The 24,045-nt window shown below is 43.4% G+C and overlaps 2 protein-coding genes across 2 annotated transcripts in view; one reads left to right on the top strand and one right to left on the bottom strand.

Moving 5' to 3' along the window:
* Positions 1-10,985: 10,985 nt before the first annotated feature.
* On the top strand, positions 10,986-22,201 carry CCNE2 (cyclin E2). Its single transcript, XM_073679654.1, has 12 exons — positions 10,986-11,093; positions 12,178-12,213; positions 14,234-14,318; positions 14,787-14,846; positions 14,989-15,143; positions 15,955-16,090; positions 16,312-16,458; positions 16,543-16,638; positions 16,729-16,863; positions 18,235-18,346; positions 18,896-19,053; positions 19,990-22,201. Exons 2-12 carry the CDS (start codon positions 12,200-12,202, stop codon positions 20,113-20,115), a joined length of 1,224 nt encoding a protein of 407 aa, XP_073535755.1. The 5' UTR covers positions 10,986-11,093; positions 12,178-12,199; the 3' UTR covers positions 20,116-22,201.
* The window catches only part of INTS8 (integrator complex subunit 8), a 93,964-nt gene continuing 92,119 nt past the window's right edge, over positions 22,201-24,045 (bottom strand). Inside the window, exon 27 of the mRNA XM_073679653.1 lies at positions 22,201-22,449. Coding sequence (XP_073535754.1) covers positions 22,333-22,449 — 117 coding nt within the window. The 3' untranslated portion in view covers positions 22,201-22,332. The remainder of the gene's footprint in view (positions 22,450-24,045) is intronic.

Raw genomic sequence — 24,045 nt, 5'->3', positions numbered from 1 at the left:
CCTCCGCTCTTCCCACTGCCCTGTAGGGGTGGCGAGTGGGGTTGGGGTTCATGTCAGCCTTGTATTGGCAGCTGATGTGAAGCCCAGGTTAGTAATGGAGGGCGTCTGTGAGACGCCCCCATTACTAACTGCGTTGTAAAGTGGTCGCCACTTTTTCAATAAAAGACATGGCCAGAATAAAGTATTTTAATGAAATAAAAAACACACGGTTCTACAATTTTTTTTATTACACTCCGTCCGCGAAGCCCTCGATCTTCTGAAAAAATACGTAAAATAACAAACAATCATATCCCTCACCTGTCTGCCATCAATGACGTAGTCTACGTACCGCCAACAATTGTCCCACGACAATCCGGGTCACTTCTACAGCAGTGACATCAGCCATCACTGATGTCACTGCTGTATACTGACAGGGGTGTAAAATCACTCCTATCAGTATACATGTAAGGGGGAAGACCGGGGTGTAAGTACTTTCAGAAGAAGGGATCCGGAGCTGCCGGGGCGTACCTCTGGTTGCAGGGGGAAGACAGACTGCGAGCACAGGAGTCAGGTCACTGGGAAACTGGTGCCGTGGCTAGAGAGAGGAAGAGACTAGGACTTTTGCGTGGGATAGCGGCAAGAGAGTTCTGCTCAGGAGAGCAGTATGAGAGGGTCCAGGCTCCTGGCTCCAGTACTGGGAGCAAGATCCGAGTGCAGTGGACTGGAGGAGTCAAGCCGACTAGAGGGAGAAGAGACGCAGGGTCTGTGAAGCCGAGCATGTGAGGTGCACTATTATGGACTAGGGGCTCAGCGGGTAAAACGGGACACCGCCCGCTGCCGCCAGAAGACGGAGCATTGTTTGGGCGAGGAAGCCTGAAGAAAGGGTCACCAGCATCAGCTGGCAACTGCCTTGTGGAGGATAAAAATCAACTAAGTGTAAAAACTGTCTTTTACAACCGGTTTGACTCTGCTACATCTAGTTAAACTGTGAACTGTCAGTTATAGACTTCTACCTGCTATTTCCCTTGTTTTTCCCCATATTTTCCCCTGTTACTCCCTGCGTGGAGATTTACCCTGTTATCATAAACCTCCCCTGTTTATTAACCCTGTATTGGCTGCTCTGTGTTTGTGTCACTTTAGATGCAGTACCCGTGTTACATACAGTACATGCTGCAGGAGGTCACTGGGGTTGATCAGCTGATCAGCCCCGGTGAGCTTACCACCTTGGGAGCAATCTTGCGACTGTTCCCAGGGTCAGGTGAGCATCAGCTGATCGGTCACGAGACCGCTCAGCTGATCGGTGATGTCAGTGCAGGTCCTGGAAGCACAGTATACTGTGGGGGGAGCAAGCCCGTTCCCCCGCAGTATACCGCCGGAAGGAGAGGATCGTCGCCGGACATGTGAGTATAGAGGCTTATTTTTTTTTTTTAATTTTATTTTTATTTTTTTTACAGCGGGCATGCGAGCTGGACAGAGCAGACTACTGCTCCTCCCATCCACGCCAGTCTCGCTTTTATCAGCAAGAGCGGCGGTCGGATGAGAGGAGATGTAGTCCTCCTCTCCCGACCCAAGTACCACCCGCAGCGCGTTTCCGGCGCGACTTCATGCCCACTGACTTTCATTGAAACACAGCATATCCGCAGGTATAGATATTATACCTGTGGGTTTTCTGCGGTTCAGTGCAAGTCGATTGGTGCGAATTTGCGGCGGAAACTCCAAAACAATGGTCATGCTGCGGTTTTTACCGCAATGCGAATCCGGAGCGGAAATTTCCGCATCATATGCACAGCACATCCGGATTCGCATTGCTATACCTAGCTGACCTATTAACAAGCGTTTCTGCGGCGGGAAAACCTCCGCGAAAACGCATCATGTGAACTTAACCTTAACAGGTTTTTATGGTGTCTGTATGTAGATCTCTATCTATCTATAATAACATACACAGTGGTGCGAAAAACTGTTTGCCCCCTTCCTGATTTCTTATTCTTTTGTTTGTCACACTTTTAAATGTTTCAAGTGATCGCCCCCTTAACCTAATAATTGGTTGGGCCGCCCTTAGCAGCAACAACTGCAATCAAGCGTTTGTGATAACTGTCAGAGTCTTTTACAACGCTCTGGAGGAATTTTAGCCCTCATCTTAGCAAAATTGTGGTAATTCAGCCACATTGGAGGGTTTCCGAGCATGAACTGCCTTTTTAGGTCATGCCACAGCATCTCAATGGGATTAAGGTCAGGACTTTGACTAGGACACTCCAAAGTCTTAATTTAGTTTTTCTTAAGCCATTCGAAGGTGGACTTGCTGGTGTGTTTTAGATCATTGTCCTGCTGCATAACCCAAGTGCGCTTCAGCTTGAGGTCACGAACAGATGACCAGACATTCTCCCTTAGGATTTTTTTGGTAGACAGCAGAATTCATGGTTCCATTTACCACAGCAAGTCTTCCAGGTCCTGAAGCAGCAAAACAGCCCCAGACCTTCACACCACCATTACCACCATATTTTACTGTTGGTATGATGCTCCTTTTCTGAAATGCTGGGTTACTTCTACCCCAGATGTAATGGGACCTACACCTTCTAAAAAGTTCAACTTTTGTCTCATCAGTCCACAGAGTATTCTCCCAAAAGTCTTGGCGATCATGAAGATGTTTTCTGGCAAAACTGAGACGAGCCTTTATTGCTCAGCAGTGGTTTTCATCTTGCAACTCTGCCATGCATGCCATTTTTTCCCAGTCTCTTTCTTATGGTGGAGTCATGAACACTGACCATAACTGAGGCAAGTGAAACCTACAGTTCTTTGGATGATGTTGTGTTTTTTTTTGTGACGTCTTGTATGAGTCGTCGATGCACTCTTGGGGTAATTTTGGTTGGCCGGCCACTCCTGGGAAGGTTCACCACTGTTCCATGTTTTCACAATTTGTGGATAATGGCTCTCACTGTGGTTCGCTAGAGTCCCAAAGCTTTAAAAATGGCTTTATAAACTTTTCCAGACTGATGCATCTTCAATTACTTTTTCTCATTTGTTCCTGAATTTCTTTGCAACGCAGCATGATGTCTAGCTTTTGACGATCTTTTGGTCTACTTCACTTTGTCAGTCAGGTCCTATTTAAGTGATTTCTTGATTGAGAACAGGTGTGGCTGCAATCAGGCCTGTGTGTGGCTAGGGAAATTGAACTCCGCTTCCTACAGTTAGTTTATGTTTTAAGGTTGGGGAATGGGGCAATCACTTTTTCACACAGGACCCTGTAGGTTTGGATTTATTTTCCCCTTAATAAAGACCTTCATTTAAAAACTGCATTTTGTCTTTACTTGTGTTATCTTTGTGTAATATTTAAATTTTGTTTTCCGATCGGAAACATTTAAGTGTTACAAACATGCAAAAGAATAAGAAATCAGGAGGGAGGCAAACCCTCTTACACACCACTGCATGTATGTGTATACACTATGTATGTATGTATGTATGTATGTATGTATGTGTTCCAATAGTGATTATGTTCAGCGTTTCATTAATTTTTGTTAGATGAGAAAAAAAAAAGTCTCCAGACTCTCTTATCAACCAGTCCATAGAAGCCGGACAGCACAAGAATGGCACCTGAGTACTGTTTTTTTTTTTTTTTATGGATCCATAGATTTGCCTTGGGCGGTTTTAGTCCAACAGTTGGTTTAACACCGAACATGTTTCCGTGATTTTTGCGCAGACTACTCTTTCCAATAAAGAAATAGTCTATGGGGCTGTTCACATATCCAATCATAGGCACTAGTTCTATCTATGAAAAACGCGAGGCGTATTTGTACCTGAAAAAGGGCCGTCTGAATGAGCCCTAAGCAGTGGAGTGGCTTTAGCATATTGTCAGTGTAAGGGCTTGTTCAGCTGAGGGTATTATAATGTCCTTTCGCTGTCTGTATGCAAAATTGCCAACCTATGGACAGCACATGGACCAATGCAAGTCAATCATGTAGTTCACACGAACGTTTTTACACGCGGATCAAAGATCCACCTGTACAAAATCGCAGCCTGCTCTTGTTTGGTCCTTATTTTTGGGATCAGACCTACACATTAAACTCCCAATGAGTGCATTAAAAAAACCAAAAACCTGATGCTATGACACCATTCATATGACACTTATTTTGTACAGATCCATTTTAAGTATTAATATGGGAAGTTTTATCTGAGCTTCTATAATTTTTCAATAGTTCATGAATGTCCATGTGGATGAAAAAAAAACATACAGATGAAAAATCGTCTTTTTTTTTTTTTTTCTGGATGTAAAAAAATATTTCATATGCTCGTTTGCTCCCTACCTAGCGTGGGGGCTATATGGTGGCTTTGGCCGTAATACAAATGACATGGCCAAAAATCTCTGTCTACCGCTGCTACATCGCAGCATAATGGAAGTGAATGGTTTCGCATTGTGATCCACAAAGTACCAAGTCACAAAGATCCAACTGGTTCTGACTTTGTGACTGGCTTGTTGTGGTACCTTGCGGGTCACACTACAACCCCATTTACTTGCATTATGCAGCGATCTTTGATCTGTCTTGCAACTAAAGTCACCATGTAGCCCCCACACCCTAATACAGACCACGTTTCTGCAACAAAGATGGAAGTCTCAAGCAATTTTGTGGGATTCCGGCAGAAACAGCGACGACTTGTTCGCTGGAGGGCACTGTATATGGGGGACCCTACCATCAGTTACAACTTGGATGCTGGATGCCAACTGATATGGCCGCCAATACAGCTCATATAGGTATGACCACCAGGCTTTCCCAAGAGACTTAACAGCAAATATGCCTCATAATACATGGACGCATGGCCTGCTCGTACATTTCTGCAGAACTGGCATTGAGCAGCGATTTGTACATCTGAGACGGTGTATGGCGGATTATGGTGAATGCTACAAGTGTGGTTATTACATGCTCGCCCGATACGGGGTCCTGTTAAGTTCAGACAAGTATTTTGGCATTGGCACAATACTGTACAAGTGGGGCAAGGTGTTTGCACCCTAGGCGATAATGAGTCATTGCACATAAACAGGATAATCACAAGCTACACCCTGTATTTAGCTAATGCTGTGTAATCCATGCACTGGTAATGGCAGGTGCAGACGTACCTGCCTGAGAATTGTGACTTCTAATACACTGTGCAAAAAGGACTGTACAATGTCTGCTCGGGTCTGGCTGATGTTCCGCTTCATGGATAGTTTTTCTCTTAGGCTATGTTCACACATTTGTGTGTGTGTATATGTAATATATAATTTTTTTATTTTTTTTTTTGCTGCATTTTTTTTTATGCAAATTTTCAGCTGCGTTTTACAGTACCAGCAAAGTCTGAGATTTCAGAAATCTCATGCACACAACTTGTTTTTCTTTCCTGTTTTGTCAGAGCTGCGTTTTTGCAAAATGTACCATGTCCCTTTTTTCAGCGTTTTTGCAGCGTTTTTTCCCCCCATAGAAAGTAACAAGTAAGTGCAAAAACGCAGGTATCAAGTTTTGCTGCGTTTTTAGATTAAAAAAAAAAGCAGGTTCAGCAGTGTGTGAAGAACACTTCTTTTTGTGATTTTCCCAAGTTTAAACCATAGTGTCTTAATGTTCATGGCAGGATTAGTACAATTTTTAATTAAATGAGTGATATGTGCAAAAGTAAACACTGGCTGACCAAGGTGTGAAATTGAACAATACCTGATCAACTCACGGGCTGACCAAAGTGTAAAAGTAAACTGTGTCCTACAAACTAAATGCTCTGCCAATATCTTAGGTAAACTATTCCCTACCAATTCACCCCCCTCCCCCCACCACTGTAGTTGTGTATTTTTTCATGAACTTTTTTGTTCAGAATTGTCACTATTCTTTTCAGACATACAATTATTTAGTGGAAAAAGAATTTTTTCAAATCGCCCTTTTTCCAAAAAATGGTTTTATGGATTCACATATGTCTTTTATTGTTCATGCTTCTTAGGTGGAAGCAAAGCTGGAAAAAATGCAGCAAAACCTGCTTTTTGTAAGCCGCTTCTTTACTGCCAAGAGAGGAGGTTTTGCCTGCAGAAAAAAACAAAACAAAGCAAAAACGCAATGTGTGAACATACCCTTAAAGTCCAGAATTCCAGTGAGCACTCCTGTGATTACACTGCAGGCTATATATTTTTTTTTTTTGCCTGAAGTTCTGCAGACTCCACTTGCACTGCGGTATTTGTGGCGCCATTGAACTGCAGACAGACGGGTTTCCCAAATATGCCCACGTGGATGAGGCCTAGGGCCACGCTTCCTTGGCTGTAGTTTAGCAATCCTATTGTGACATATGCACAATCAATTTCATGAGACCACGATAACCGCATGCGATATTTCCCTGCATAGGTTCCATGACTATTGCATGCAGATGATCAAAAACACTGATGAAACTCGGGGGTTTTTCATGTGTGGATAAAACCCCCCCCCCCAAATTAGTAAGCTTCTCCTTTACTTTGCAGTGTTAAACACTGATGTAATCCGTGTGCAGTCCATATTATTGGATCTATATACTTGTATTGTCCCTTTCTCATTTGTGCTGCTGGAAAAAAACAAAACACTGACCTACATTATAATGAGTACTTTTTCTATCCGTGAAAAATACGGACGTCTGAATGAGGCCTTGGGGCTTTGTTCAGACAAGCATATGAAAAATCGACTGTTTTTCATCTAAGAAAAGCCATTTTCCACTTGTATTCCATACCCTATGGGTCTAGCGGCCACGTCCATGTTCTGTGGCTGCCGGATAGGAGGAGGTTCGCAAGGGCTCCTATCTGACGGCATCCCTGACTCCAGTTTTTTGATTAGCCGGCCTGGCTGAAGATTTGGGCTGACCATACACTACATGATATTTCTTTGACTAGGCAGCGTGCATCACAGATCATTGGGGGTTTCATCGGGCACCAATATGAGCTTATCTTTATCACTCTGGAAAACCTGCAGTGTTTCTATGCTGCGTGGAAAGATATCTGTGCGTATATTATGTGGATTTTACCCACTGCATGTCGATCCTTCCTGTGGATTAGCAATGAAATCTGTGGCGGCAAATCTGCATTTTAAATGTAGATTTTGCTGCAGATTTCGGACATGTGCACATGCGGCAGATTATGGCAGAAAAAGAGCCCCATTAAATGAACATAATGCACCGCTGTGTCAGAATGACATTGTGCACCCATGACAAATAAATGTAAAAAAAAATTATATATTGCAGCTGTATGAGGGCTTGTGTTTTTTTCTTTTAAGTATGAGTTGTAGTTTAGAATGACACCATTCAGTTTACCATATAATATACTGGAAAGTGGGAAAAAAAATCGCCAAGTGCAATCAAATGGTTGAAAAAAAAAAAAGTAATCCCGACATTTTCATTTTTTATTTTTTTACAACTTTTATTGTATGGTAAAAATGACCTGGAAACTTCATTCTCTGTTGGTACAATTATAGTGATGCCTAACTTGCATAGCTGCTGTATGTATCTATCTGTGTCTGGCTAATCATATAACGCTGGACGCGTCCCTTTGTCCGAAGTCGGGATGGGCGGCGCCTGCGCAGTGTGGCAAGCCCATACTGCACTACAGCGCCATTTTATTGAAGACAGTGTGTATGTGATTTCGCAGACAGCATCTTCAACAAAATGGCGCCAAATATCACTAGATGCGCATGCGTAGACTCTGGCGCTCTATGTTGACGTTGTACTACATTACTTCAGTAAAATGGCGGTGGAGTCAGCGCGTGCACATACCGCGATCTCCGGCATCATTTTGTTGAAGACACTGTATATGCGAATTCGAAGACTGTGTCTTTAATACACAAATTTATTTATTTTTTTTAAATAAAAAAATAAAATTGGTTTGTCTCCACTTTCCAGTACCAGAAAGTTTTTTTTTTTTTCTTTTTTTTACATTTTTACGTTTATGGCGCTGCGAGTTGTTTTCTTTTAGTTTTTATCGCACCCTGAGCTGATTTATTGATTACAACTCCTTAAAAAAAATGCAATACACACTTATGTATCCCTGATTGTAATGACCAAAAATAACCCACAAACCAATTCTATGCGTCCCCCGTCCTCTTTATGGCGTTTCCCATATGGGTTTATTAATTTTAGAATTTGATAGCCCGGCCTCGTACGGATATGACAATATCAGACATGTTTTGTTTTTCTTTCTTTCTTTTTTTAGAGGGGTGGACAGGTGAGTATTCTTTTTGTATTTTTTTTAACCCCTTCCCTCCCCTCTATCGATTATGCGTCAGGGTCTGGAGAGACCTCCTAAGAAAAAAACAACCCAGAAAAAGTATTTTGGGGGCTCTACTTTCGATTCGGACTAAATGGAATTTGCTAGCCCTTTCAAGTGTAATTAATGTCTTTGCGGGGCCTTTGACTGCATCTTATACACAGAGGGCATTGTGCACGCGTTCAATACACGTACAGGAATAAAGCCCCTATAGCATCAGCTGTACGAAACCTATTGCATCCTATAAGAAGCCGTAAAGTGCTACAACTGCTGCAAACGTCATCCCCCCTCCTCCCTTCCCAGACACAACTGCCGCTGTCCCCGCTTCGCCTGTGAGTGCTGACGTCTGCGCTCAGCCAGTCAGCTGTGACAGCTGCGCCGCCCCGCCCACACCACGTGCCCTGTGTTTACATTCTACAGCTGACCACGCTGTTCTGACTTTCTCTCTCCCTATTGGCTGAGACTTACCGGCGAGCCCTGTAGGTGGGCGTGGCTATGTAGACTAGTATAAAAAGGAGAAAAAAAAAATGTAGCGGGAAATTTGAAGAAGCGTCTGACTGGAGAAAAGAGCGGGTGATTAACCCCCTCGTCTCTGGCCGGCGGGATCTTCCCGATAACAAAGAAGGGGGCAATTACAACAACACGCAGACCCCGCCGCCTCCGGTCCACTCCGTGTGTTATAAAGATGCGGAATAAAGATTTATAATTCATGTTAATAAAAAAAAAATAAAGGAAGTTGTGACCTTTGAAACCGCCCATTACAGACAAACACGATGTTATATAGGAGGGGGGAAGGTTCCAGCTCGGTCTAGCTACCATGTAGGTGACACCAGTGTGTCAGGGCTGTGGTACATACACATTATATACACACAGGTGGCAGTTATCATAACTGCCATTGTTGCCCATAACGTCCAATCACAGCGCTGCTTTCACTTTACCAGAGTAGTTTAAAAAATGAAAGCTGAGCTCTGATTGGTTTCTACGGGGAACACTTTTTGTTTTTTTTTATAAATCAGGCCCCTTTGTGTGTATAATATACATATTACGCACCGATGTCATTTATAACCCATATTATTAACGCTGGTAACCGGGTGTAATATTAACGTAACTGCAAGACGCTTATTATAGGGGGACAGTTGGGCCACGTTCACACACTCAGTATTTGGTCAGTATTTGACATCAGTTTTTGTAAGCCAAAACCAGGAGTGGGTGATAAATACAGAAGTGGTGACTTGTTTCTATTATACTTTCCTCTGATTGTTCCTCTCCTGGTTTTGGCTTACAAATACTGATGTAAAATACTGACCAAATACTGAACGTGTGAATGTGGCCTTATAAACCGTTCCAATCTTTAAAAGACTCTGCGGCGCCATTTCTAATAATGCTGTCTTATATGGCACCAGAGCCCGGGAGCGGCTGTCACCACCGCTCCGCCGATACCTTAGTCATGATCTGCCATGATTAGCAAATTTAATATTTTATCACGATGGGTCTCAGAAGGACATGCGTGTGATTCACCTGGACATGGCGCAATGGCGGCACTATTCTAGTTGGGGGACATAGATGGAGGATTACCATTACATACAACTTCTCGCACTTTCCACTCATCACCCATGGCTTCTGCTTAAAATTTAGCAAATTAAAAACATTTAAAAAATGCTTTTGTAGAAAAAAAAACAAAACGCTGACTCATACGGGGCCGTTATACCGCCATCACATCAGTGTAGAGAAGTAGTCACACGTGGCATCATTCTGCTGCTGGCAGAAATCCACATGCCATATTCGGACATCCATGACACGCGGATGGTTGGTGTACGGGCCGCCATGCTGTGTTCTCCCGACCCAAACACAACAGTCTCATTTAATGATTTGTTATATAGTGCCGCCATTTTCACAGATCACTTAGTCCCAGCACGTGGGTCTCCTGATGGGCATGTGTTTCAGGGACATCTGAAAGTCCCAAAAACCAACTGGTGACAGGTAGTGATGCCATTTAGTGCATCTGGAAAAACGGATTTTATTTATAATCTGCTGCCATATTGTTAACCAGGTGAATCCACCGTGATCGCCGCTGGTCACAGTGATGTATGCTGTCGTCGTGATGACTGATTTAATACATTATATACAAACCGCGATGGAGATGCGCATTCGCCTAGGGATGCGTCTTGCTATATAATCTCCTTCAGACTCATAGAATTTGCCCACATTTTACTATAGTGATCCCTATAGTGTTCATGTTACAGTCTGCAAGGAGTTTGGATGGTCTCCCTGTGTTTGCGTGGGTTTCCTCCCACACTCCAAAGACTTGATTAGATTGTGAGCCCCAATGGGGACAGTAATGATGCGGTCTGTAAAGCGCTGTGGAATATGATGGCGCTATGAGTTTAAAAAAAAACCCAAAAATGATCTGACCCAACATCACCATGGAATCCTGTGTGTTCTAAGTTCAGCTCACTTGGATTGTGGTGGGATTTGTTTTGGGGGTCTTTAAGCCACACAGTTATACTGTAGCTTTGATATGAAGGGTTAACCGTCCCTCTATTTTGCTTTGCAAAGAGAAAACAACCTTGTCCTGTATAAGGATTCCCCTTACATCCTCCTCCCCCACCACCACCATGCCTCAGTAACACTTTTTTGCATTTCTTTGTACAGGAATAAAAGTAAAGGTGAAGCCATGTTAGTGAGTCTGATATCCCCCCTCCCCCAGGCTGAAGTAGCAGTAGTAGTGATAATGGTGGTGGTAGTAGTAGTGGTGGTGGTAGGTCAGACCCCCCCCCCCCGGGCGCATGCGCAGTCCCAGTCCCCTCCTCTGCCCTATAAAGAGGCTTGGCGCCAGCTGATCAGATGAGAACTGGAGCTGCTGCTGCAACTGGAAGTGTGTCCTCTGGTAAGTGCTGCCCTACACCCTATAGCTGTATGTATGTATGTATGTATGTATGTATGTATGTATGTATGTATGATATATAGAATTGTTAATTGTGCACAGTGTTTCCTGCAGCTTATTGTGCACACCTGGGGCTGCAGGCTCCTCACCATTCATTACACCCATGCCCTGTAATAATCCTATAAATACCTTTTATAGGGCCCATTGTGGACCCTTATTTGGGGGTGGAATGACCCCGCAGATCCTCTGGGGCTCCTGGCAGTGAGAGGGTTACTGCCCCTCTTCCTACGGATTGCAGCCCCCTGTGTGCAGTATGGGGGGCGCAGGGTGTACAGCGGCCGCAGCTGTATATGTGGCGGGTAATCGCCATCTGGCTGTGTCGGGTGTGAGAGAGGAATCCGGGTGAGTTGCCCGCCCCCCGGGCTTTGGAGGGAAGACTTTGGGCGCTCTCTATGATTTGGCGCCTTCATGGAGTCCCCGCTCATTCCCAGCCTCGCGCCCCTGCACCCCTCTCCTTACATAGGCCTGCCCGGGGGGCTCCGCTGCTGGGGACCCCCTGATCTGCTGCCTGCCCTGGCACCTGGCCTGTGTGCCCCCTCCTCTACATCTGAGCTTGGCGGGAGTCTGCTGATCAGTGTCCCCCGGGGGTCTGCTCTGTGCATAAGGGGGTGACAGGGGAAGGGGCAATGAGCAACCAGTTCACACTTTGTTTTAGCGATTGCTTTTTATTTTAAATTTTTATGTTTTATAGGCTGCATTTTTCTTCCTGGCACTCGCACATAAGGCTGCCATACCACTTCCTGCCACCAGGGGCTGCACCGTGCTCCTGAGCACCTCTGACTCCCACACAGGCACATTATTAGGGGGCTCACACTTTATTATAGGGGTGGGGGGGAGGTATCAGACAAGAACCATAGATTTCTACCAATTTTGCCTAATGGAAACTGATTTGCAGCTTTTATTTTATTTTTTTTTGCAATTTTAATATATATATAAAAAAAAATAATATCTGAAAATTACTTTGTATATCGTGTGTCTGGCCAATGGTCAGAATTACTTTATGACTTATTTATTTTTCTTTCTTTAGGGTTATTTCTCGTTTCTGAATAATGTCAAGAAGAAGGTGAGTATTTTATTTTTACATCAAAGTAAAAAAAAAGTGTAAACTATATAATATTTTTTTTATATATATAATATATATATAATCTCGCGCTTTACATACATCGCTTTCCCCATTGGGGTCACAATCTACATTCCCCATCAGTATGGTCTTTGGAGTGTGGGAAGAAACCGGAGAAAACCCGCACAAACTCTGGGAGAACATACAAACTCTTTGCAGTTTATATTTTTAGCCAGAACTGTAGAAAGAACATCCAGAAATCATCATGTCCGATGAGATGCACAGTACAAGCCTCCTTTACAAGTACTCTACATTCCCCACATTACAAATCCATAATACGGCCATAGATCATGGCTGCAATGCTAAAAAATATATTAAACTGTAGAAAAAGGACACTGAGTGCACATCCAAATACATTAATTTAATTATAATTTTTTTTTCCTTGTACTGAACAGACTTATTGAGTCTGTTCTGATCCTCAAAATAGAACGTGTCCTGAGAATCTCTTGGATCTGTAATTTTTTTTTTTTCTATCTGGCAGCACACTATTTCACATGGATGGATGTATGAATGCAGCCTGAGGCAGGGACTACAATGCGTTTCCGCAGCGGCAAAAACGCTTAAAAAACGCTTGGTAGAAGGCCTGCCATGTTCCCCAATGATAATCCGCATGTGCTGTGCACATGCTGCGGATTATCATTGCGGAAAAAAACGCAGCACTAACGTTTTCGCCGCCATTGACTTGCATTGGAACACATGTATTCCGCTTCACTAGATAAGCACATGCAGAATACATGCGTTCAATGTGCGGATGGTACCCAGGTCTGGAGGACAGGAGATTCTCTGGACGCGGGTACCATAGAAACTGTAAATAAAATATTATATTTGCCTTCTGGCGGCCCCCGGTCTCCTTGTCTGTGCTTGCCGGCAGATCGTGATGGACTGAAGGACCTGCGCTGACATCTTAGTCATGTGACGGGTCACGCGACGCTGACGTCGGCAGGTCCTTCAGTGTACCGCTGCCGGCAGCCTGGACAGAGGGAAACAAGACACCGGGGGCTATCAGAGGGTAAGTTGTATATTTATTTTTTACCATTCTTTCGGTCACACTATATAAATCCATGCAGTTTGCATGGATTTATATAGTGTTGCCAAGCACTTTCCAAGTGATGCTAAAATCGCTTGGAAAGTGCTTCTCAACCCGCATGCGTGTTTTTTTTTTTTTTGTTCTGCCAGGGCGACGCAGAAACTCCTAGGAAAAAACCCTGAGCATTTCTGCATCGTGGGCACATAGCCTAAAGCAGGGTTACGCCAGTACGCGCCTTACACTGCAGTGTCCGGTTGCCATATGCATCAGGAAGGCGCTCGGCATATACGTAACTGTGTGTCCTTGTGACCTGTCGGGCCGGCTTACATTGATATCCCTGTAATGTCCATCAGAGGTATAGATGTATACCACATTACAAGATGTGGTCTCAAGAGTCTCCCTGCACTTTATTGGGGGGCTACGGCTGAGAAATGAGTAGGTTACACATTGTGTTACTGTATGGCACCATACTGATAAAAACCTTGATAGTAGAAATCCCAACTTGCCCTTCCCCAACCACCAATGAATCCTGAGGCCTACAGAGTTGCACTATAGACTTGTGAACCTGCTGTTTTATGGGGCTGTACAGAGATTGAATACAGTAATGTGGGCTGACCACCCCTCATAAGTGATTGATTCAGGGCAGTGTATGTGCTCCACCTGAAACCTCTGGCTGCTTCTTGCTTGCATTGAGAATAGGAAAGTGCTCTGAAATTTAACAAGGCCTACACGTCTTCCCCTGACATGATCAGTCTGGAAACCGCCATAGACAGAAGGTTATGTGCCCCCCCACCCCACTAAAATCTGCATGCTCAGCCTGTGTTTCCTGTGTATGAGCGGAGTTTCTGTGGGTACAGCAGGATTGTCCCTGCTGGGTGTACAGTAGGGCCATGCGTCCTAGACTTTACTCACATCGTTTGTCTTGTTAAATTGCAGTGGTCGTCTACAAGCAAAACATGGAAAAAACGATGCAGAAAATCAATGTCCGTCTACAGTGGCCACAAGGAAAAGAAAAGCTGAGGTGAGGGGTCTCTAATTTACTGACATAAACCTGCACTGGCCCCAGAGGGCACAGCGGCCCACTGCTCTATTGGGATGACGTGCCCTAGTGATGTCTGCAATAAACCACATGGACTAGAAGTCTCAGCCATTTTATATGTGTGATCAGGCTGATGACTGAGCAGTGGAGGACTGCGGCCCGAAGACAGCTGCACACGTTAGATGACCGTCGGCCAAAGGATGGTTTGGTGAAACGTTCATCCGGCGGCCATCTCTGCCATACAGGAGCGCTCGGTCAGCCAAGCTATTATCTATGAGCAGGCCATCACCAGGCATCTCTGCTGGTGGCTTATCTCCGGAGAACAAAGCGATCAGCAGTCTGACATAAGACATGTCTGATCCACATCTGCCCCGACTATCAGTCGATGTGTGTGGAAGCATTAAGGTGTGACCAAGTTTTTTTTTTTTTTTTTTTTCTCCTTCAACACAGGACATAAAGCTGGCAGACGACAGTCAGCGGGAGACGAAAAGGCACAACTACGAGATCCAGGTAACAATAAAACTAATTTAATTTGTGATCTCCATTAAATGTAAGACTTGTGGGTGCAGCGTCTTCTGGGTGTCTCTTCCTGTGGAGGCTTTATCAGCCGTGATGGTGCAGAAGGCTGAGATGTTTGCTTTGCTTTGTACAGGCCTGCTGGTCACAGATAACAGCTGGAGGGGGGACTCCTTGTGTCCTCATTGAAACACCACAAAAGGAAGTTTCGGTCATGCCCAACATATCAAACTTTGCACGATACCGGTTCCAGAATCTCTTCATAAGTCCATCTCCTTTACCAGACCTCAGGTAGGCGGCTCGCTGACACTCCGCGTTTTCTTCTTGGTCAATACTTGCTTTAGTCGGAATAATACTGCATTTTATAACAGTGCTGCGTTAGTCCTCACACCTGGAATTGCCTGTGTCTCCACTGACCCGAACGTGCGTCTCCACTGCAGCCTATGAAGTTTTGGTCCTGTAAACCTGGCTGATGCCTAACGCCAATATAATAGAGGTGCATGTCCCAGGCTTTTATTAGTCAAACTAACCATTTTATTGGACTGAGGCTGAATTTACACATCGGAGTATGGACAGTGATGCACAGACCGGCCGCGGAGTCTCCAGACCGAAAGGTACTATGAGAGGACGGGCTCATAGGTCGGGGTTAGGAGGCCTGCAGCCAGTCGGTGTATCACTGACCACGAGACACTGATGTGGCTACTGTCTAAGGTCAATGAACCCAGCAGTAGTTTCCATTGCTATCTGTAAGCCAAAATAAAGTGGAACCTACAAAAGTAATGGGGGGGGGGGGGGGGGGAATATATAATGGAAACCTATGCACCTCTTGTGTGTTTTGTCTTACAAATACGCATTAGAAAACTGACCCAAATACTGGCACATGAAAGTGAACTCGGTTTGTGCTTGGGATCTTTTCCAGTCTACTCTGGGTGATGTATATAATATGAAAGGGTTCACATACTTTTAGCCACTGAAATCTATGCAAAGGAGATTGGAGGCTGAAACCTATAAACCTATTTTTCTCTAAGCTAAATTTGTCTTGCACAAAATATACATAACGGTAAACCCTTAATAAACATGTTTTTTTTTTCCCCCTATCTAGTTGGGGAAGTTCAAAAGACGTGTGGCTGAAAATGTTAAGTAAAGAGTCCAAATATGTTCACTCCAGCCGAATGCTACAAAACCACCCCAATCTGAACCCTGACATGCGCTCCATCCTGATGGACTGGCTGATAGAGGTAAGTGTTACACTTCATCAGAACCTCGAGGAATCTAGAGATCTTTGGTTGGTGCCAGATGGCTTGTGGAAGCTGTGGCCATTGTGACTGGTGACCACACTTGAAGGGGTTGTCTAATAAAGACTAGCATGCATTGCATACAAAGTCCTCTATTTCTGTGATGTTATGAGTGGAGCATCTATACACGGCTGCAGAATAATCACATTTGTCCCGTCTTTCAGGTATCTGAAGTCTACAGTCTGCACAGGGAAACCTTCTACCTCGCTCAAGACTTCTTTGACAGATTTATGTTGACCGAAAAAACTGTTAGTAAAAGTATGCTCCAGCTTATTGGCGTCACCACCCTGTTCATTGCAGCAAAACTGGAGGTATGTCTGATTTTTACATAATAAATACAAATGGGACGTCTCCCATCCGGTCTGCATCATCAATATGCATGTGCTTTTATACAGGAAATCTATCCACCTAAACTCCATGAGTTTGCATATGTCACGGACGGCGCATGCAGCGAGGATGATATTATTGAAATGGAATTAATAATACTTAAGGTAATTGCTTATTCCTGGTCATTGTGTGACATCCATGTATCTTGTTTGCGGATTCATCCATTGATTGCCCTTTTTTTCTTTTATTTTTAGGCAGTGAAATGGGAGCTAAGTCCAGTGACTATAATCGCTTGGCTAAATCTCTTCCTCCAAGTTTCTTCTCTCAAAGACTCTCCCAAACTGTTATTACCTCAGTATTCCCAGGAACAGTTTATCCAAATAGCTCAAGTAAGTGCAAACTACACGACATAAAAGCGTGATCCCACCCGCTGTCCTGAGCTTACAGGGGTTTTCTGGGCACCACATGATGATGACTGATCCATAGGATGGATCATCAGTATCCGATGGGCATCACCCCTGATCGGCTGTTTGGTGATAGCCGGCTGTAAAAACTTTCAGTGGAGATGCAAAGTGCAGCTTTGTTCAATGTGCAGCCTTGGTGGTGCTGCAGAAGAACGCCTGCTATTCTTTTGGTAAGAGCTGCCAATGGCTGCAGCACTTCTGGGGGGGAAGTTTACATCTGATCCCAAAGTAATTGCAGCTGTTTGGTCTGTGTCCTGATGTCTGACCACCACCAATCTGATACAGATTGACTTATCCTAGAACAAGGTCCTCAATATTAGACTTTTTTTTCCCCATTCCCAAATAAGACTCTTCTGCTCCAATGTCCTCCTTTCTATGTGACCACATGATGAAGTAGCTTTAATAGAGCATTGGTTAAGTATGTATGTTGCTGCCCCTTTAAAAGTCCATGGGACTTTCTAAGGGCTCATTCACACATCCGATTTTCGTGTACGAGTGATATCCGTGTTAAAGACTAGCACTCGTACCATAATAGTCTATGGGGCCATTTACATGCTTGTGATTTTTTTTTTTTTTTGTGTGGACTGAGAGGTATGCAGAAAATTGCAGAGATGTGTTTTTTTTTTTTTTGATCCGAGGGTCTGTAGAGGGGGGATGGGGGTAATCGGACCACTTTCGAGTGTGATTGGATAAACTTTTTTTAATTTCTCCCTGTACAAGATGTCTAGTGCCACATATTGAAGAGGTAATTTGCATATTTGTTTTCCCAGAGGAGCATGCATGGCCTTTAAGTCTCCTTACTCTGACATGCAAGGCCTTGGTTGTCACTCTCCGCAAGGAGAAATGTTACCTTCTTAGATCCACATACGATAAAAAACAGATGACACTTAGACCACACACTGATCAGAATAATGGTCCGTATTGCTCATACGTGGATAAAACGGATGTGTGACTGAGCCCTTAAACTGCCATAAATTTGTGGGGTCTAATATATATGGAAACCCATGGATTACTGAATCAAAGAGGCCATTGTGTGTATGTGTATAATATGATAGATATCGAGAGAGATAGATATCTATTTTTTTGTTGACTCCTGCTTATTGTTTCTATGTTTAAAATGTATATTCTCTCTGATGCTAGTACTGTACATAATGGGAAACCCCCCCTTTAGTTGTGATGCTGAAACAGGGCATCATGGAGGGTCCTACTCTGATCTGTAAAGCATCTTTTTTACTTTTCACCTTCCAGCAGACTCCAATTTAGTTTTTTTTTTTTTTTTTTTTTTTTCTTTTCCAGCTTTTAGATTTGTGCATTCTTCACATTACCTCCCTGGATTTCCAGTACAGGATCTTGGCAGCTGCAGCATTATACCATTATACTTCAATGGAAATAGTCTCCAAAGCTACAGGTACCAACAAGCTGAACTTTTTTATATTGGTTATGGGATTACATGACAGTTGGTGTGAATTTAATGGGACTGACTGGAAAAAGTGGCTCCTGCTCTGGAGGACCCAATTTCCACCCATATACTTGGGCTGGGTGGCATCCTGAAGATCAAGGTCGGGAAACGAATTGGACATGTTACATTTCAGCATGCCTGATCTTTAGTCCTCACAGATGATTGGCAGCCACCAGAGGGGTCTCTTTATGGCTTATTCCTCTCCAGTGTGAAAACCCTTCCAGGCTGAGCATGTGTATGGGGGAAGGGAATGAGGAGGAATAGCCGCCTGGCCACTTATGTAGTAGCTCTGGCTCGTGGGTGTGGGGGGGACTAATTAAAATATAAATATACATGCATACACTCTGGAGGCAACTGTACACTAGAAAGCAACTTTTTTTTTGTGTCCCTTTTAATGACTTGTTTCTTGGAGCCTATGATAATGATGTTGAAGCATTGAGAATGAGGAGGAAAAAAAATTGTGGTGCATTAAGGTTTTTTTTATTTACACTTCAACAGGTCTGGAGTGGGAAAGCATTTCCAAATGCGTCCAGTGGATGGCGCCATTTTTCAGAGTGGTACAAAGAAATCCTCCATTAAAGCTAAAGACTTTTAAGAAGGTTGCAGAAGATGGCCGCCACAATATCCAGACTCACACGAACTACCTCCACATGCTGGTACGTGTACAGGCTGTTTTACTTTAATGAAGACCAAGGGTCACATACCCTAGTTCTGTAAGTGCACACGGCATCTTTACCATGCCGGCAGAACTGCCAAGTTTTCCAAGGCGAAAACGCTGGCAGTCTTTACTCCCAAGTATATTGAGCGGGCGGCTTCCAAATGAAACCGCAGAAAGAATGGACATGGCGCTTGTTTTACAGCTTCAGCTTCTGAATCTGCTGAAAGCAGTAACAGAAGATTGGACATGTGCACAGCAGTGTCGTTTTTACATTGCTGTGCACGGACTTTTTTTTTTTTTGTGTGATGCTTTTTCCCGCGGAATATGCCTGAAAAAGACGTGTGCACCTATACTAACTTTCAATAAAGGCCTCCTCCAAATACTAAAATCTAACGAGTAAGAAACTGATGCCTTCCATAGGGTTTGGTCATCACTGTAAATTGACAGAAACCTTTTGCCTTTCCCAGACCTAAACTTCCAAAGTAACTAACAATGGCAGCATCTTCGCAGCTAAACCTAGTGTAGAAACTCTTAAGGGCATGTTTCTATCTGCTAAAGCTGCACATCTCATGCAGCTCTTGCCCACTGATCCAGTGGAGCAGTCTACTAAGATCAGGGGGTGAAATGCCACCTCTGTCCATGTGCTACTTCACCTTTACTCTATAAAAGTTAATGTGACTCTCCCAACACAAACTGGACAGATGTGGCATTTTTTTTCTGTATCTTGCAACCCATTAACAAGTATATCTTTATGATTACACAGTACTGAGCTGTTGGGATGCTGTACTAGCAAATGGATGAGGACCCCCCCCCCCCTATTCATTTTAGAAAAATTCTTGTTGCACTTAGTATGAAGTTTGTATTTTATAGACTATTGCTCTATCTCTGGCTTACACATAAGTAAAAAGTGTGTGTGTATTTTTTATTTTCACAGGATGACGTGAAATTAAAACCTGAAAGTATTCCATTAGAAGGAAGTCTTCCATCAGACGGACAATCTCCGGGGACCGTAGGCGGCATATTAACTCCCCCTCAGAGTACAGAGAAAACGCCTTTGTAGCAGTGGAAGAATCCTTTCTGTATGGACGTTTTTATTAATCGGGGCCCATATGGCAGCTTACATGGAAGTGGAGTAATTTGGTGCTCATGTGCCTTTTTGTATATAGTGTACAACTTTTTATTTATTGCCACCTTGCTGGTATGGGAACATGGTTGTAAAATGTTTGTGCCGGCATGTTGCAGTTTTAATAAGATTACTATAGCAAGAGTGTTAGACCCGCATCCGCGTGGCCCGAGCGCTGCCTGCTCTGTTGGATTTTTAAGGTCTAACTATGGTGGCACAACGCCATTCAGATCCTAAAAATGGGGCCACTGAGAAAGGACTTGACGCCACTGGGTACTGAATGAAATGGACTCCCTTGGGAAATGGGCAATTTTAGTATTTATTTCTTAGATGACCTGTATGCTAGGCCCATCTAGGTGATGTGTACACTGAGCTATGGGCAAGAGAAGCTGAAAATGGCATCTTACACTTGGACTTTCTGCCCATTCTTTACTGTACGAGAACGTTACGCAATGTCCATCGAGCTGTGTGTGCTATTAACTATACGAAGGGAAAAGGAGTGTAAAATAATTAAATTGCTGCTTTTAGTGCCACAATGAAGACCAGGTTCTGATCTGACCTACACCTCCTCAATGAATGAAACTTGGTGTGAGAATATAGAATTTCTTTAATTCCCCCCCCCCGACTGAATTTGGGTTTGATAAAACTCGCATTGTACTGTAGTCAACTGCTGTATAATCTGCACTGACGTTCTGTGATGTGTGAACGTACGCTGAGCTGCACATTACAGATCTGGTGTAGGGAAAAAAAAAATAAATTCATGTTTCATACATATGAATAGCTGGATATAAACCCCTTGTAGATGCAATGGTGAAGTCTCCGTACCTGTCCTGTGTAAGTGCACCCCAAAATGGTTGTAGTGGGACCAGTTTTCTAACTTCTCAATAGTATGTAAAATGCTACAGAATAACAGTATTATAAGGCTGATAATAATGGAGATGTACTAGGCGCTCAAACTAAGTATGGACCCCCGGGAGGTTTTTTTTTTTTTTGGCTAAAAATCATTTTTGCAACTGGGTTTCAAAGTTTTTTTGCAAGTTTTTCTTTTTAGAGCCTCAGTTGTAATTTACACTTCTGGCTGCAGAATGATTTGACTGAGGATGAGCTCACTGACATTCTAACAGTTTACATTCACATTGTGATTTTGTTTTATTTTTTTTTACCAGCTTTAACAATGTTTTTCAAATATCCAAATATCTTCCTATTCAATGTGAAATACGACAAGTTTTGAAGGTTATATATTTCCCTGAAAACATTTTGGAAAAACAAAAGTGCGTGTCACTTTTCCTGAAGCAGCTCCTGATGGAATATGCTCCAGCAAAGTCCAACAAAAGGCTAAAAAAACCAAAACCTTTTTCGGTAATGGTATCTGCTTGCAAAACTTGTTCTGAAGGGAAAAAAAAAAAAAAAGTGTCTGAACACTTATCTTCAAAGTCCATCTCAAATTTGATGTGGTCTCTGGCCATAAATCGGCAGAATTGAAGTTTATCAGAATGCGCTCACTGATGAGTTCTCAGTAAAATCATTCTGCAGCCAGCAAACTGTGCAACATATTTAATGAAACCCAATTACAAAAATTATTTGTAGCCTAAAATACAAAAATAAAATGCTCCTAAATATTTAAGAAAAACATACGGTGTTGTATTTTTCTATCTCCAGTGATGCTCCTGCCTAATCTGGGCTTGTGGCCGTTTTTGGGTTTTCTCAGATTTTACAGGTGATGCTCTGGTGGACAAAGATGACAGCTCATTCTCTCTTCTGGATGTATAGCGGGTGAGCTCGGGTGCTTTTATCACTGACTTCAGGGAACCCATGTGGGCTATAGGTTTTCTGGAGCTTTTTTACTAGGACAATCCTCACTGTCCTGACAGACTGGGTGCTGGTATCCTGAATACCCCTTTTAACCTCTGTATACGGCGTGTGCTGCCGTTCGGTGATGCTGCTAGTGGCTTCTATGTCATACGGTCACATCCAGAGCAATGGTGTCTGTACAGAATTCCAGGTTTTTACCCCCCCCCCCCCCCCCCCTCCGATCTGGGAATAACATGTAAAACAAGTTATGAATTGTATATTTTCATTAATTGTTTGTACAAAGTGTATATTTATAAAATAAAACCAGTTCTTATTTACTCCGGCTACAAGTTATTTACAGACTCAGAAATAGAGTTTTGCCATCGCCTGAAGAAAGGTCTTCTTCCGCCTCTGTGCGGCCAGCTGCAACACTTCCTCGGGATTGCTGGAATTAAGCTCCGGTTGTCCTATGGCTTTTATCTATGGTGAAAAAGAATATACAATCATTTATCTGCACTCACTGTTTAACGAGCTATACATATGTGAAGAGGTGGCACCATACCCCCTAATCATTATAAGGCTGAAGTTCCAGCACAGCTTGTAATGTTCGGGATTCGCACCAGACACCTAGTATCCGATGCTGAACTCCGAACACTGACTTCTCGCGGAAGTCTGTTTTTAGAGTTGTTTTTCCGCAGCTCCAAAGTTCAGCTCCCCATTGATTTGAATGGGGGTTCAAGTTTAGGTACAGTTCTGGTACCCGAATCGAACTTTGGACTAAAAGTTTGGTTGGGTCCGCTCATCCTTACTTACCAGTAGTCACACAAATTGCATGCACAGTTGGGACCACATCAGGCTATGGGAGACCGTAATACAGGGGGAACAATGGCCTTTATCCAGAAACTGCACAGACACAGGAGTTGTATTGTGACTCTTATTTCCACTTTGTCAGCAGGATCAATCCTCCTAAGCAGTCTATATGGGCTGTAGGTTATAGGAAGCTGAATGATACCTTGACATTTGAGGTCTTATTCCAGATAAATCCATGTTTTTCTTATGTAAATGAGATGTTAACCATGGGCCGGACCTAGATCTGCATGAGAATCTGTCTCCAGAGCTTATTTTAAACGAAAAGGGGAATTAACCGTGTGAGACAAGTAACTAACAGAACAGGAGAACTGAACTTTGAGACAAACACCTTTAAGGCTGTGTGCCCACAATGCGTTTTTGGTGCGTATTTGGAACGCGTAAACGCTCCAGAAACGCGTTGCACACCTTATCCCATGACTTCCTATGACATTCTGCAAGTTCTGTGCACATGGTCCGGATTTTTTTCTACGCAGATTTTACTCACAGAAAAAATACGGACATGACCAATTCTTGTGCATTTCTGCATGCGTATTTGCCTATACAATGCATTGGAAAAATGCATGTCAAATACGCATGCGTTTTTCTGCCAAGGAGATGCAAAAATGCTCAGGAAAATTTCTGCATCGTGGGCACTAAGCATAACAGCTACAGCTCTGCTGTATTGCAACACTGTCTGCCTGTGAGATGGAAGCTGAGGGGAACCTGCAGATTAGTGATGAGCATGCTCAGAGCGTGTTATTAGAGTATCTTCTGCATGCTCTGCTAATGTTTGACTCCCTAGGGCTGCATGTTTTGCGGTGGTAGACAGACGCAATACATGGGCAGGAATCCCTTGTTTGTTGCGCAATCCCTGCATGTGTTAAGTCTGTCTACTGAAGCAAAACACGCAGCCATAGAGAGTCAAACGGATTATCAGAAGAAACTAATATGCCATCTGAGCATGCTCAAGTGTTATTAGAGCACGTTTGCTCAAAACTACTGCAGATGTGTCCGGTATAGTGTTGAGAATTCCGATACTGAAATATCTGGTATCGACTGATATTCGCAGTATCTGAGTTCCGATACTTTCAGAATATCAAATATCTGAATCTGAAGTTCCCATAATGCCTGCGCTCTGCAGAGTCTCTGAAGGATGACAAGCTGGATGGCAGCGCTCCGCTTACTGTACTTGTTAATTACTGTTAAAGGATTTATTTAAAAAAATAA

The sequence above is a fragment of the Phyllobates terribilis genome, unplaced genomic scaffold (genome assembly GCF_046119375.1).
Source record: "Phyllobates terribilis strain yellow unplaced genomic scaffold, ASM4611937v1 Scaffold_4__5_contigs__length_816908805, whole genome shotgun sequence".
Classification (NCBI taxonomy): Eukaryota; Metazoa; Chordata; class Amphibia; order Anura; family Dendrobatidae; genus Phyllobates; species Phyllobates terribilis.
Note: the sequence above shows the minus strand (reverse complement) of the source record. Positions and strands in the feature narration are given on the sequence as shown.